This window comes from Cervus canadensis, chromosome 19, assembly GCF_019320065.1.
Source record: "Cervus canadensis isolate Bull #8, Minnesota chromosome 19, ASM1932006v1, whole genome shotgun sequence".
Taxonomy (NCBI): Eukaryota; Metazoa; Chordata; class Mammalia; order Artiodactyla; family Cervidae; genus Cervus; species Cervus canadensis.
The window spans coordinates 44,639,008-44,654,784 of NC_057404.1; the positions used below are offsets into that span (position 1 = coordinate 44,639,008).

At 36.9% G+C, this 15,777-nt stretch overlaps 1 protein-coding gene across 1 annotated transcript; it reads right to left on the minus strand.

Annotated features, from left to right (window-relative positions):
* Positions 1-2,968: 2,968 nt before the first annotated feature.
* GIMD1 (GIMAP family P-loop NTPase domain containing 1) lies at positions 2,969-13,469 on the minus strand. The gene is made up of 3 exons (XM_043438802.1): positions 13,397-13,469; positions 11,722-12,118; positions 2,969-3,369 (listed from the first exon to the last, which is right to left on the minus strand). Exons 2-3 carry the CDS (start codon positions 12,112-12,114, stop codon positions 3,109-3,111), a joined length of 654 nt encoding a protein of 217 aa, XP_043294737.1. The 5' UTR covers positions 12,115-12,118; positions 13,397-13,469; the 3' UTR covers positions 2,969-3,108.
* Positions 13,470-15,777: the final 2,308 nt, after the last annotated feature.

Genomic DNA, 15,777 nt, shown 5'->3' on the forward strand with positions numbered 1-15,777 from the left:
GAAATATATTCAGTGACACTTGATGATAAGAAAGAATCATCAAGATAGGTATAGGAACTACTGGAATGGGAATTTATTGTGAGGGAGAAAGATTGGGCTCAACTCTGACTACAACATGGGCGGGTGGGAATTTATAGCCAAGGAACAGGCTGGGAAATTACCAAGAGGGAAATCCTGAAGACAAGGAAGGGTCAGAGTGTGTCTGGGTAAACCCACCCAACAGAATCTTTGCTGAAGACAGACCAGGGTGATTAGACAAGGAACCTGATCAGATATTGTGGGTAGATTTTGATAACCGGCTTATTGGCAAGGTTCTTACCAAAACTAAGTTAGGCACAGAGGGGCTTGGCTTGGCAGGTTCAGGAGCCTGACTACAGCTTTTGTCAAACAAAGAAACTTTGTGTGAAGTGATCGAATAGAAAATGACAAAAAGGACAAATAATGTGAAGAGGCAGTTCATAGAAGGGTAAATGACAACATGCTTATAAAAATGCTTTAATTAGATAGTAGTCTGGAACATGCAAATTAAGGTAAACGGTAAGCAAGGTATGAGTTTCTTTACCAAGCTCATGTGTAAGATAATGACACTGATGGCCTGCATATAGGAAAAGGGTTCTCAAATGCTGTTGTTGAAAATTAAGTTTGTTGTGACATTTATGAATAGGAACTGCATAAGATATATTTTAAAAGTTATATTAAAGTGCATATATACTACAGCCTAAATCTCACTCTTAGGAACATAACTTACAGAAGAGAAATCAATATTAAATATGTACAGGAACATGTTGGAGCATGACTTTGCATGGCAGAAAACTGGAATGCATATAAATGGAGGAATAGTTAACATAAATTTGTTACATATGCTCCCAGAAATGTACATCCTGCTGTGCAACCTTTAAAAACAGTGAGTTTAAGCTACATTTTGGAGTTGCAGGAATTTATATAAGGTGATGTTAAAAAAAAAAAACAATCGTATACTATGAAAACTTTAAAAAAAAAACCCTATATTTGTTTATGTGTATGTGCATACTGTACGTATGTGATTATCTGGCCATGCAGAAAATGTAGTGTATACCATGCTTTTTGTTGACCTATCTGTCATGACTGATTTGCTTGAAAAGGAGGAGAGGTAAAAAAGTTAACTGAAAAAAGCAAAATATAAGATTGCTAAAGAAAAGTCAAATATATAATATCACATTCAGGGATTTATGTAAAACATATATATATATATGTGTGTGTGTGTGTGTGTATACAAATTAAACTAATTCAGGGAAGAACATCACAGAGGTCTTCCTCTTTGAAACTAGAAGACACAGCACTACTCCAGCCTCAGAGATCTTGAATCCTTAATGATTCTCCACCACATATCTTTCCTGAGACTAACAAGTGTTTGTGTTCTATGAAGAGTTATCTGACATCACATGCATGAAGAGTATCATGGACTTCGAACATCAATTTTCCACTCTGTTCTTCACGAGTCACTGTAGTTTCAGCTTCTCAGCCTCAAATCTGTTTCTCTGTCAGTGAGCCACCAACCCCTGGGGAAGTGTCGATTTTTGCTTAACTTCCAAACTCAGCCTGATTGTTGATGCTCCCACTTCACAATCCTGTACCCACAAGGATAGAAGGGGATCATGCAGAGAAATAGAGATATTGTTTCAAGTTGGAACTTGTATCATTCTTTCTCCTAGAAGCACTTTATAGATTTGTGTTAGAAGTTCAGATAATATTAAATATTAAGTACATTTTTGAGGACTAGCCTGAGAGAATAACCACCAGCTGTAATCTTGTTTTTAATGGAAAATAAAGTATAATGCATACTAAAAAAAGCCATTTACAAATTAACTTTATGAAAACAAGCTGTAAATTGGAGACTATATTAGGGAAGAATCTTGTAAATGATAACACTCGTGCAAATGGTAAACTCGGGGGTGATCTGATTTTGACTTGTTGATGGATTTGACTGTTGTGATTAACTCGAATTAATTTCCTTTGATCTTTACTGCTGTCTTTGAGATTATCCTGGAGCTTTCTCCCTATCCAGGTTGACCGACCTTCCAAGGCAGACTGGAAGCTTCTTTTTCAGTCAAAGCTTTATCTGTATTTGGTTAAGAGTTATTTCCATTATTTGTGCTGCAGGATTTGGCTCTGAGCTTTTACCTACATTTCCAAGCCTAAATAGGAACCAGGGATTATATGAAAGTGGAAAAGGGAAGTTAACATTTATTGAGCATCTACTATGTGCTAAGTTGTTTATGATTATAGTAAATATGAAGTAGGTATCTCACATGAGGAATAGGCCTTCACAAGTGTAAGTTTTTAGCATCAAGTAAGCAGTGGAGCAAGTTTTGAAAATTTGTATTGTTATACATCTCTTTTATTCAAGTATAGCGTATGTAGTATACAGTTCATAAGTCAGAAGTGTTTGTTGTTGGATTTTCACAATAGGAACACTCTGTGAAACCAGCTTCCAGGTCAAGAAACAGAACATTACTGGAGTCTCAGAAGCCACCCCAGTGCTTGCTTTCACTCACTCTCCCACCTCCTTCCCACAAGGGTAACGACTTCCTTGTGATTCTCACATCAAAATAGTTTAATTTACATTAGTTTTGACTCTGAAATTTATACAAATCGAATCATAGAGTATATACTCTTTCGTGTGTGGCTTTTTTCTTTCAACATTACGTTTGGATAATTCATTGATCTTGTTACATGCAGTTTAGTTTGCTCATTCTCCTTACTGCATATTATTTCATAGTGTGAATATACCCCAGTTTGTTTATCCACTCTACCATTAGTGGACATTTGGGTAATTTCCAGTTTTTAGCTATTATAGGTAGTACTGCTATGAACATCCTTCTACATACATGTCTTTTAGGGCACAGATGTATACATTTCTTTTGGACATAGATAATTATCATGTCATAGGGTTTGCCTTAGGAATCTTATTTTTAATTGCTAAACAGTTTTCCAAAGTGGTTATATAAATGTACATGCTTACTGGCAGCATACGGAAATTCTGATGGTCCACATTCATGCTCACAAAGGCACATTGGAATGCAGGTGGCTGACTCTAAAACCCAAAGCCCTTTTCCTTTCACCTAAATTTTACTTAAAGGTAAGTACTTGGTAACAATTTTCTTTTACAAATTCTATTATTCTTTCTAAGATTTTTAGTCTTTGTTCACTAAGCGAGTTTCCTTTTCTATACTGGAAAATATACCTACCCTGAATAGAATTTAGTAGCGTTAGCAGTGTATCAGAGGCCTCATGTAAGTATTCATCTTCATTGAACCCAGCCTCTTCTATTTTTTCTGCATGGGTGAAAAGAATGGCAGTGTAATTCATCCAAGCATGGCCAAGAAGTTCCTGAAAGAGAGGAGGTAAGTGGCTATTTGCCTTTTACTGTATTTCTCAAAGATGAGCAGAAGAGTTACGGGTTAACACAGACAGTAAAGAGACCTGTGCCTCATCATGTTTCTAAAACTGAAATATTTAATGGGAAGTGATGATGGAGTCAAATAATGTAAGCAAATGCAGAGAGATGGGTGGGCTTTCTTTTAAAAAAGGCTTAAGTTTTCCATTTAATTTTGTTGTAATTTATGTAAATACAGCTTCAAAACTGCATATTATCAGTGCTTCAGGATTTAATTACCTTTACAACATTCAGCAGTCATACATACTTGCCTGTCAACCTGAATCTGTTAGAACCACTGAAATCCTTTAAGTCAGAGGACCTTGCTCGGGAGAATGTCATATCTTTTTCTGTAGGATATTGTATTATCATCACTAAAAGCATTTCCTGAGAATTTATAGTTACATAGTCTGGTTACTATCTATTGATGAATCAGATGACATGTAACGAAAATGCTATCAAAGTACAGTTTGTCATTTGGAACAACCACAAAATACTACTGTGATTCACATCCTCTTCACATACATAGAATCAAACACAATTTTATGGGTGACTTCCTCTAATATGGGTGAAAAATATTGAATACTGGTATTCCTTTGTTTAGTAATATGTAGAAGTTGGTTATGTAATAAATTCTTATTTGATTAGTAAAAAGCTGACATAAAGCAGAAGTAATAGCGTGTGGCAGATCTTTAACACAGTATGAAAGGCATATAGAAATAACCATTTAACTTTTGTGAATATTTGCAAAGTTATATGAAATCATGACAGTGTAACAGTAAAGTTCACTCCATTCCAAACACTCCCATTACAAAAATATTTCCAAAGCTGCTACTATAATAGCAAGAGAAATATAAAATACTTAGGGATAATTTAATAACAAATATCCAGAACCTCTAAAATTAAAAGAAAGGAAACAACTAATATTTAGTGCCAGATACTATGCTAAAGCTTTACCTCTTTTGAAGTTCAAGGTGATGATTTGTGGGAGATACAATTATGATACGGAGAAACTGATGCACAGAGGTTGAGTACAAACCTATAGAGAGGTATCAGATTAATGCAAACTAGATTACAAAAGTACTGGGAAACTGAAAGTTTGGGAAACTATTTTAAATAAGTATGAGTCATATAATATTGAACAACTGGAAAAAAGTGAAGAAACAGGTGAAACAAGAAGGAAGGGAGGAAGGAAAGAATTGGGATATGCAAATCTAATATGAAAATATAAGAACTGTGGAACAATATATTTAAAAATTAGAAACATCTCAAGACCACAGTTACCAGTTACAACTCCTAATACAGTCTTTTATCAGAGTTATTTATTTTCACATTCATCTCTATAACTTGACCGTGACTTCTTAGAAGGAAAGTCTGTGTCTTCCTATATCAATCAAAACCTCTAATACACTGTACACTCTCAATAAATATGTTGGATTAATGTGGAATTTAGACCCTCACCATCATCTTACATAGAAGGTTGAGGGTTTTATTTATTGACTTTGGTACCTCAATTTTGAAGTTTAATCTTTGGGACACAAAATTGTAATTTCCTGTGAAACTTCTCCTTTCTACTCTAGTTCATTATCACAGATTCGCCTGTAGTCTGCACTTTCTATTTTGTATTCAGAGAGACTGTCTCAAGTTATGGGTCCCCAAATTTTCCTCATCAGTCTGTCTACACCATAGAATAATTGTATGCTTCTGGTTCTCCTAAAAATGCCCTGCTTCAAGAAAATCCTCAGACATGTCAAGATCAGCACATCAGAGAATAATTATTTTAACAGGAAGATTCTAACTTTACAAAAGAGTTTTGCAGAGAGAGACTTTAATTGGCATATTTTATGTGCCTTTAAAAGGCAGATTGGCAAAACTTTACCCCAACCTTTGCATAACATAGCTCTTGTGTAAATCAAAGTATATGTGCAATGTCAACATCACATTTTAGCTAATAGTGACATAGCAAAATTAGCAGACCTTAGAGTTTTTTGTATATTCTGTGCACTCTAACACATCTCTTGTGGGTGAGAAGTCAAAGAATGGGAAAATGAATAAACCATACTGTGGACTGAATTGTAACCTCTCCCCAAATTGATATGTTGAAGACTTGAACTCCAGTCCCTCTGAAGGATTATTTCAGATGCAGCTAATTAAGATAAATTCATTAGGGTGGGACTCTAATCCAATATGTCTTTATAAAACAGAACTTTGGGCAAAAACATGAATACTGGGAGAACACCAGTTAAGCATAAAGTCAGCCATTCATAAGCCAAGGAGAGAATCCTTGGACACATCCCTCTCTCTCAACCCTCAGAATAAACTCACCTGCTGACATCTATTTCAGACATCTAGCCTCCAGAACTGACAGGCAATAAATTTCTGTTGCTTAAGCTGCAGAGTTGGTGGTATTTTTATTGCAACCCAAGAAAATTAACCCAAATGGTTGAAAAATCAGTAACATGCTAAATATAACAGATTTAGGTTCTGAGAATAAGATTTCTGGGCCATTTACACCAGAATCACTTAGGGTGCTTGCTAAAAGTGCATCAAAATCTTCAGGGGTGGAATCTGGGGATGTGAATTTTAAAAGCTCTCTGGGAGATTTATTCCTTCTGCAGATACTTATTGAGGGGTCTACTTTGTTCTGAGGACAAGGAACGGTACAAAACAGATGCGTTTCCTGCTTGTATATGATGGAAATTCTCGTTTACTAACTAAACTTAGGGCTAAGGAAGAGGGACACTTAGGGAAAAAATACATTTAATTTGTTGTCCTCGCAAGTGTTGTGATAGAAAATATATTGGCTCTACAGAGGCAGACATTTAGCCTAATTTTGGATGGGGGGGTAATGTGGGGTAAAGGGAGGGATCAGAAAATGTATCTGGCATGTGATGATGCCTTGAGCATAGAAATTAGCAAGGAATTTCTCATGCGATAAAGACATACCAAGTAAAGAAAGTGATTAAGCATTACTGGGAATTGTATAGTACTGGGATTTTATTTTTAACAAGTACAACTATTGATCTTGCATCATTCTTGTCTCTAGAAGTTTCTCAAATTTAGAGCCAGGCTTTATATTCCCCAGTGCATTATTGATGTGTTCATATTGAAATGTTTAATATAAGTTAATAAATAGCTACTGCCCTTAAGCTCCCTTGAGTGCTACTGCCAGAACTATTCTCTGGGTATTGGTTGATGCATGGGCTATATTTGTTATTAAATATTTATACAACATCACCATAATATAAATTAATGTTAAATAAACTGTTTGGCTCAAGTGGTTCTCTCCTGAATTATATATTATAACATAGAACTCTCCTCTTGCTTGGTTAGTGCTTATTGCATTAAATGGTATAACATTCACAGTGTGTCTTTGGTTCCTGGCTTTCTATATTGTAACATGAACATGCCCACCCCTTCCTTTGTTTCCACCAGACGTTTGCTGTACTTTAAGCCATAATATCATGCAGGAAAATGAGTTAAAGCACCTAAGGATAATAGATTTGTAAGCTTGACACCACTTATGAGCCCATGTGTTCAGCCACTGGAAAGTTTTTACATGTTGGTAATTATTTATGAAAAGATGCTCATGTCCTAAACTGTGAGAGAAATTGCACTTTTGAATTACCGCCAAAAATAGAAGAGAATGGTTGATTTAGCTTATATTCTTTAAATTGATTTTTGGCCAGAAAATAGTTGAATATTTGAAAATAGTGTCACTTGGTGTATAGTCATCATGTTAGGGGCCAAACGTGTTCTCTATGGACCCAGAGAATAATCACGGTTGATTGATACCTCACATAAAAATCCGCAAGAAAGATAAGTTAATGTAAGTTATCTGGTGTTAACAATTTAAATATAATACTAAGCTAGATGGAAGATTTATAATCAATCATGAATTGTTTGATTTCAAAGCGCTAATGGGTATGAGTCCATCTAGTCCTTTTGGGACAACTAGTTAGGATATAAACTTTGTTTTCCAGGAATTGTGTTCATTTTCCCAGGACCTCACCAGCCCTGCCCCATTTGTTTGTGGTTGATGAAATCATAGCATCTGGTCTTTTTAGGGGGAAACTTTAAAAAAAGCCAACTATTACATCAACTGAGAAAAAAAAATTATCATGGTTCAGGAGGACAATAAGGACCATTCTTTATGTTATTCCCTTATTCTCTTCCCACTTAGAACACCACATTTTCTTCTTAGAGAGCCAAAGCTGAATGATAAGCCTTGTTAGATCAGATTTAGAGAATAGTCAATCTTAGAGATCACCTGTCAAAATTGCCTTATTTTATAGATGAGGATATTAAGGCCTTGTGATATTAAATGGCTTGGCCAAAGCCACATTGCTGATTATTGGCAGACTTGGGCCTGTAACAGAGGTTCCCTGACTGCCAGGCCCCTGTCCTTCCCACTAAATTGAGACTTCTCAGTTTAACATTACTAAGCCAGTGGATTTTTTTCCCATAAATTAATAAGGAAGTTCTTATATATCAGGGCTATGTAGGTTTGATTTCACTCTCTTTTCTGAAGCCTATCAAAATAATTCCAAAGAAGGCTACAAATAATATGTCCCAATTTTAGGGTAAAACAAATACTAGCAAAAATGTTATAGTGATCATAGGTAACGTTTATTGTGCACTTGACATGTGGTAGTGTTTGAATTAATTTACCATTATGTTAATATGACATTCATTCCAAAAGTAACCCAGAAAACTATTATCTTTTCCAATTTATCACTGAAAAGATTGAAGTTTAGAGAAGTTATTTGCCCAAGGTAACAAAGCAAGTAACTAAGTAGGAAATTGAACATAGGGATAACTTACTGCAAGACCCAGGCTCTTATTAATGTGTTGCTTATATCTAGTCGTTCATTTGAGTAAGTTACTCATCACAGTCTAGATAGTAATGATGACAAAACAATAATAGTAGTGGCAATTTACAAACCTACTATGAACCTGTGATAGTTCAGGCATGATGCCAAGCACATAACATTTATTAAATACAGCCTTCAGAATTCTTTAACATAGGTAAATTATCCCCATTTTATAAATGAGGAACTGAAGCCAAGAAAGTTTTGTTAAGTAACATCTATAGTCATGTACCTAGAACTGTAACAGACATATATTTCAACTGAATTCTGTGGAACAGCTAAGCCCATGATCTCTGTTCAGTATGTGCATGTCTTGCATTGGTCTTTCTAAACCCCATCTGTGTACACCCATCTATAACATCAACAGTCAAGTTGCTCTTTTGAAATCAAAATACTTGCTTGAAACTTGATTGTGTATAGTAATAATACAAACATGATACCATGATTGTGGAAAGAATGTAATCAATTCCTGGATTCAATTCCTAGTGCAGTTTGACTGTGTGCTAGCACTTTCCTTAAGGAGACTTTATTATATATGCTGTGTGCTTAGTCATTCAGTCATGTCCAACTCTTTGCCAGTGGACTGTGGCCCGCCAGGTTTCTCTGTCCATGGGGATTCCCCGGGCAAGAATACTGGAGTGGGTTGCCATGCCCTCCTCCAGGGGATCTTCCCAACCCAGGGATCGAACCCAGGTCTCCCGCATTGCAGGCGTATTCTTTACCATCGGAGCCACCACAGGAGCCCATTATAATATGTTCTGATCTATTATTGGGGGATTTTTTTTTAATTCAAATGATAGATAACATTCAGATGAATCATTCCCTTTTTTCCCCATTTTGGGGAGACAGTTCACTAACATCTCTACTGTTTTGCTGTAGATTAAGGAAGGCCTGACATAAAGAGAAAAGGATCATTTGAGGAACCGTTTCAGTTGTCACAACTGGCAGCTTATAACCCCTCTATAAAATATTAAAGCAGAAATTGAGAGATATTTAAAGAGACAACAGGGCGGTGCAGGAAAAGGAGAGGTCACTTCTCTGGCACTGGCCTTGAAGACTCCTTCCAGGGAGGGCATCAGTGCCCCCAGAAAGGGGGAAAGGCAGAGGGGAAGGCAGATGTTCTGTTCCTCATTTTGCATGAGCCAGGGAGAAAAAGCAATCCAGGGTGTGTCTGGAAGCAGAGGACCTTAACTACTCCTTGCTCCTTCCTAACAGCTGTGGGTCCTGTTGAATATTCAGACATCCTGCAGCTGCTCCCGGTCTGTGAGCACATCCAGACGGCTGCCACTAGTATCTGAGGCACCTTCAGGAAGAAGATCGTAAAGAGCCAGCCTGCACTTAGGCAGTCTTCACCCAGAGATCAAGGTGGAAGCCCGGAATAGGACTGCAGTGCCTCCCAGGGTCATGACCCTGCTGAGGATTACTAAATCTCTCCTTGGAGAAAGGTTACTTACTCTTGAAAAATTGTTCTGGATCTGAGTTTTTCCCTCGCGCATCTTCTCCCTGCCTTCAACTCCTGAATTGGACACTGACTTAAGGAAGGCAGCCATAAGAAGTGAAGGCTGTATGTATGCCAAATACCATTTAAAAGGGTCAGAGACACGTGGGAAACAAATTCACTTGTATAAAAAAAAATTAGGGCATTACAATATAGTTCTGTATCCTAAAACTGGAAAAATCTATTTTCAAAATGTTTGTCTCTTAAAATGTCTTTTTTTGGATCAGCAGAAAGAAAAATCTGGAGACATACGGAGAGAGTCAGGTTGGTTTTTGAGAAATATTTATCCATTTACAGAGTTTACTGGATTACATCCACCTATAGCTTAAGTTAAATGTCTATTTAATAGCAGCTTTAAGTGAATTTTTTAAGCTGCTTAAAAATTATACTGACAATATGGCTCCAGGGCCCTGCTTTTGATTTCTACCAGAAATATTGTTTGAAATGCCAGCTTTAATAGGTTAGAGGAGGTTCATGGGCTTTCTTAGATTTCACATTGTTTCTTAATTGCAATCATCTTCTTTGCTTTTGTACAGAATGTTCTTGGTTTTTCAGGAGTTGAATGATGATTATTTTTTATACTCTTGTCACCCTAATTTTTTCCACTAGTTTTTTGGATTACACATATGCCTTTTTTTTTTTTTCTTAAAGAAAACGTGTGTCTGTCATTTAGAACAATCTTATGTCTTTACTAGCTAAAGGAAAATATCTTTCTTTAAAGCAAAGTATACTATCTTTCTAAGTGTAACAAATTTACATCAACATAATCAGAGATTGGACCAGAAATAGCGTAGCATTCATTCAAATTCATTTTGATTGAAAATGTCTACGTCTCTATTCTCCATGTAGTTTACTTTGGAACTTCTAGTAGAGATGAGATCTTTAGTTAGGTCAATTAATGAGGCTACTGAGTAATACTAGTCAAGTTCAGCAGTTAAATTTGGTTGGTCCTAGACGGGAGAATGAAGAAATTGAATAAATGAACAAACAGATGAACCATTAGGGAAAAGTGGCATATGTTATTTTTATTCACCCTGAGGTCCCTGTGATCTCATGGCTGGCATGGAGCAGTTACTCACCCTACAGATAAGGCAAGCAAAGCTTCTACAATTCCTTATTTCTCTCCTATAAATAAAGTATAAATCTCCCCTAAATGTTTGCCATGGTGTAGGTCTCAGTGATGCTTCCTTCACTGAGGAGTTATACATTGCCCTGCTTTGGCACTTAATGTTTTGTCATATACTTGTTTATCTATTTGTCCCTTCTAGACTGTGAGTGTTTTGAGGGCAGGGCTCATATTATCACTCACCAATCATCAAACTCTGCTAGTACTCAGTACAGTGTTCAATGACTGAATCAGAGTGACCGCCCCCCCCCCGCCATTTATGGCGAACTGTAAGAGGCTGTCCCTTGTTGAAAGAATGCAAGTCAGTATTTTAGTTCAGTGGTTCTAAACTTGACTATTTTAGAGAAATATATGGAAAGTTTATGCAAATACAGATAGGCAAGCTCTACTTTTGAGATTCTGTTTCACTAAGGCTTGGATGAATCTACTTTTTTTAACAAACAGCTCAGTTGATTCTGAGGCAGATAATCTGAGACCACATAGACAATCAAATTCTCAGTTCTTAGGAGTTTGAGATTTAGTTAACCTGAGTTCAGTATCTCATTTTTGTTTTGTTTTCTTTTGTATAATAAGAAGTCATTTCCCAGTTATAAGATGACTGACTGAATTCCTCAAAAAAGGAATTTGTAAAAATGACTCTTGGTGGGAGAATCAAGTAATTTTTACCAGTTTTTTTCTATGTCACTAGTGCCTGTTTTAAACTACTTGTTTAAAATATCTCTTTTAACCAGTTTTTCATAGTTTGTTCCTTTTAAGGTGATGCCATTCAAAATGGGAATAATGTCACTGGTGTGACTGCTCTTTGCATTACCTGGATCATTTGGACTGGGGAAGATTCTTCCTGTGTGCAAAGAGGCACGTCTGCTCTCTGGACCAGCAGTGCAAGGTGCAGACCCTCCTGCCCAAAGTGATGTGCCAGGGCCTCCCTGACCTCCTGTCTCACGTGCTTCTTGCTCAGCCTGCTGTGCGGGTAACCTGGCGTGTCCAGCACCTGGACCTGCAGAGTCACCTCTTGCCCCCCTCGACGCATGAAGCTGTGGAGGTGACAGCTACGGCCCAGACTGCAGTCTTTGGTCACAGAGCATGGAGCAAAGCTGCTGTGGAAGTCAGTGCTTCCCAGGAGAATGTTCCCCGCAGAACTTTTTCCACTTTGAGTCATGCCAAAGAGGGCCAAGTTGATGGTCATCTTGTTGGAGTTCATCATGGCTCTGGGTAAACAAAAGCTCAGCGTAAGCAGTCAGGCATCTCCCCTCAGCCAATGTAAGGCTTTTTAACTGGCCTAGAGCACCCCACATATTGCCTCTGATTTGCTCTCCCCTCCTTCTTAGTGTCTAAAGCATGGAGGAGCACACCACTGAAGCAGAGACCACCCCCCAACCAGTGACAGAGGAAAAGTGGAAATAATATTAGTAGTTTATACTTGGAGAGGAGAGAGAAATCAAATACAGATAAGGAAAGGGGGAGGAAGCAATAATTGTAGGAAAATGAGGGGAAAAATTACATGAAGATGGTGTAAGCCATGTTTTGGAGAAGTGTGTTAACTTATCAATGTGATAGGTGAGTTGGTTTAATAATGGGTGCTGAGGTCCCTCAGTTTAGTAACAAAGATAGCAGCAATATTTGAAAATGATTCACTCTTGGTGAAGAAGTGGAAACTACAGTGAAAGAAATGGCCCTTCCTGCATTTTAAACAATGTTCTGCCTCTCCCCACTCCCTGCCTCCCCACCCCTTGAATATACAAGTGGCATCTGCAAAAAATCATCTCTCCTGACTTCCTGAATGCTTCTCTCCTATGAAACATGAATGATATTAAAGGAAGACTTCTGTTTCTGTTTACTAATTTTTTAACAACTGGGCAACATTCTGATGAAAATGATTACTTTAATTTCTGTTATGAAATAATTAATCATTTCCGTGGTTCACCATAGCTCAGTATTGGCTCTTCAACAAAGAAAGGAAAGACCAGCACATTGTACAGTTCAATTAGGAGGGAGGAGAACCTTGGGAGATTCTATTTCATTACAACACCCCTAAAATGTAGTTATTTTTGTGTATTTTAAGGTCACCTGTCATTTTCATTAATATATCGATAAAGCAAAGCTACTGGCCAATCACCAAATGTACTCAATCTCTTGATTCAGAAATAAAGACATTTAAAATTGCATATTTACTATTTTTGCTTAGAATTTGTAGTTAGACTGTAAAGTTTTATGTGCTTCTGGTCTTTCCTGTCCTCTAATGCCTCTCACCTTAATCTCTCCAGACCTTAATATGAACATGTTGAAGGAAACTTACACCCTCGTACTAAAGACACTCACCTCAGGAGTCCCTGAAGATGACCCCATCCCACCTCACCCAGCTCATTCAGCTGTGGCAGCTGAACCGTAGTCACTCAGATTTCTTTTTACTCCAGAATTAGATGTGTGATTTTTTTAAAGAATTAATTAATTATGGAATCCCAACCAGTTTGCTCTATGTCACGTACCTTTTCCAGTCTTAAAAATGCTTGTTCCAGAGACTTCCCTCAAGCTGGTATAGTTGTTCAGTATGAACTTCAACCTTCTGACAGTGTCATTGTACCACTCTGAGACTGATACTGTATGTACTTTATTTAGTTAATCTATTACCAGAATACTTTCTATAAATGATTAGCTGTCTTCCTCTAATCAGCATCGACTTTTTTATGTCACTTGACAGACATGTAATTTCAATAGGTACTTTCCGAAATTTCTATTTCCCGGATTAACTTGTTTAAGATAATTGTTAATAAGTAACAATTTATCATATAACCTAAAAAAATACAATATTGGCAAGTGTTAAATAGAAGCTAGACATTTAAAAGCAAAGGTCACAATTTTTTCCTTTCTAATTCACATATCACTAATTCATGAAAAATTTTCAACAAATAGATATACATACAATAGATATTGACTTCCTAACAGTATTTAGTTCATAAATTCAAAAAGTCTCTAAGAAAACTCTCTTGGCTATTTCCATGCAATTGAAATTTATTATTTTGATATGATCACTAGCATGATTATATCAACATATACAGTTTCCATATCAATTAATGATAGCATATTTCAGAAACGTGGTACAATTAACTACAACTTAAAGCCATATAAACTTTGCTTTAAAGTTGGGTTTTTATTTTATTATTAAAAGCTTAAATTTGATTTTTACGCTTTTTAGTATATAAGCCGCATTTACCAACATACTTTCTTAGTGTATAAGTGGTAGAAACCTTTGTTTTGTTATATTCTGATTCATCTTCTGTACCTCTCAAAAAGTCTGTGAAGTATGTACTTCTGTATGAAGGAATCTTGGAGACATCTGGAATGACTTATGACTTCATAAGGGCAGAAAATCTTCCTGTGGATATGACAAAGAAAACATAAACTGTATTCATTCATCTGAGAAGCACATTTAACTTGTTTGAATGAAGCAGAAAGAGCCTCCCCCAGGTGGCAGTAGCACCCTGTTTCCTAAGAAGTTATTCTGAACCAGAATTTATTTTCATTTTCTTCCTCAAAGAATAACCTGACATTCTCCAACTAGGCAACTTATATCAATACATATTAATTGTGTGGAAAATCTTTTGAGCAAAGGCAAAACTAAGCCTTCTTTCTTGTGTCCCTTATATAAAGTGACAAGTGTAGAAGATCTTTAGTTTTCAAAGTGTCCTCTTTGAGATCATAGTTAAATCATTTGCTGAGTGCAACAGTTGATGGTTTAAAAAATAAAGTTCAGAGTTCATATGTGTAGTGAAAAGTTCCAGTGAGACTGCAGAATTTAAAAACAATTTGCAACATATTTAATGGAAGTTTTAGATCTGTGTCAATTTAGAGATCATATAAAAGGGTAATATATGGGTAGGTGTTTGATGATTTTTAATGATTGATGTTCATTCTTTTTGAATCAGGCTCCTGAGAGCAGGAGCCAAATTAACTTACAATGGGAGTCAAACTGCTGGAGGTGAGGGAAGTGATGGGGGGTGGGGAGGGGGGTGTTGAGAGTAAAGAAGTTCTGGGGGTGTAAAGGATGGGGAAGGGAAGGAGGGTGGAAAGGTAGGAGGGACAGATAGAAAAGACATGAGGAGGTGAAGGACAGAAGGAGGAGAAAATAAGAGCTATAACATTAGAACATAAAAGGAAGCTGGATTTCCCACTTGTGGAAATGGCTAAGGGACTATTAGAGCAGAGATAGCCAAGTTCAACTTTCATCTTTTACATTTCTGGACTTGTAAAATCAGCTGTGTTCACAATTACCTTTTTGTTTTGGTTTTGCTTTGAATTATTGTTAACCTTTTACCTGATTTTATTTTATTTTTATGGAAAGACCTGAGGTCCACCCTAGGTTAGCGCAGGACAAGGACCACAAAAGTTGGAGATTGTAAAATGGTGTCTGAACAGAATCAGGAGAGAGGAGGGAACCTAGGACTCTAGTCCCTAGGCCCTTGCAGGAATCTTTGGGAGAACCTTGAATTTTCCAGTCTATAAAATGAGATATTATATGGTAAGGGTGACTCTAGTTGCCATAGTAACAATTATATTTTAAATTACACACACACGCACTGTATTAGTTTCCTAGGGCTGTCATAGCAAAGTGCCATACACTGAGTGGTTTAAACAACAGAAATTAGTTTTCTCATTGTTTCGGAGTCTGTAAGTCAGATCAAGGTGTCAGTGGGGTTGGTTACTCCCGAGGCCTCTCTTCTTGACTGGTTAATGGCCATCTTGTCCGTGTCTTCATGTGGACTGTCCTCAGCATGTCAGGTTTCCTCTTTTTGTAAGGACACCAGTCATAGTTGATTAGGACCCATCATAATGACTTCATTTTAACATAATTACCTCTTTAAAGGCCTTA

What these genes read in the sequence shown, in the direction of transcription:
- GIMD1 (XM_043438802.1), bottom strand. Translation starts at nt 12,114, where the DNA reads ATGATGAACTCCAACAAGATGACCATCAACTTGGCCCTCTTTGGCATG. An exon ending in CCCCAGTCCAAATGATCCAG is followed by an intron (nt 3,370 to 11,721) that starts GTAATGCAAAGA and finishes CCTCTCTTTCAG; the next exon opens with GAACTTCTTGGCCATGCTTG.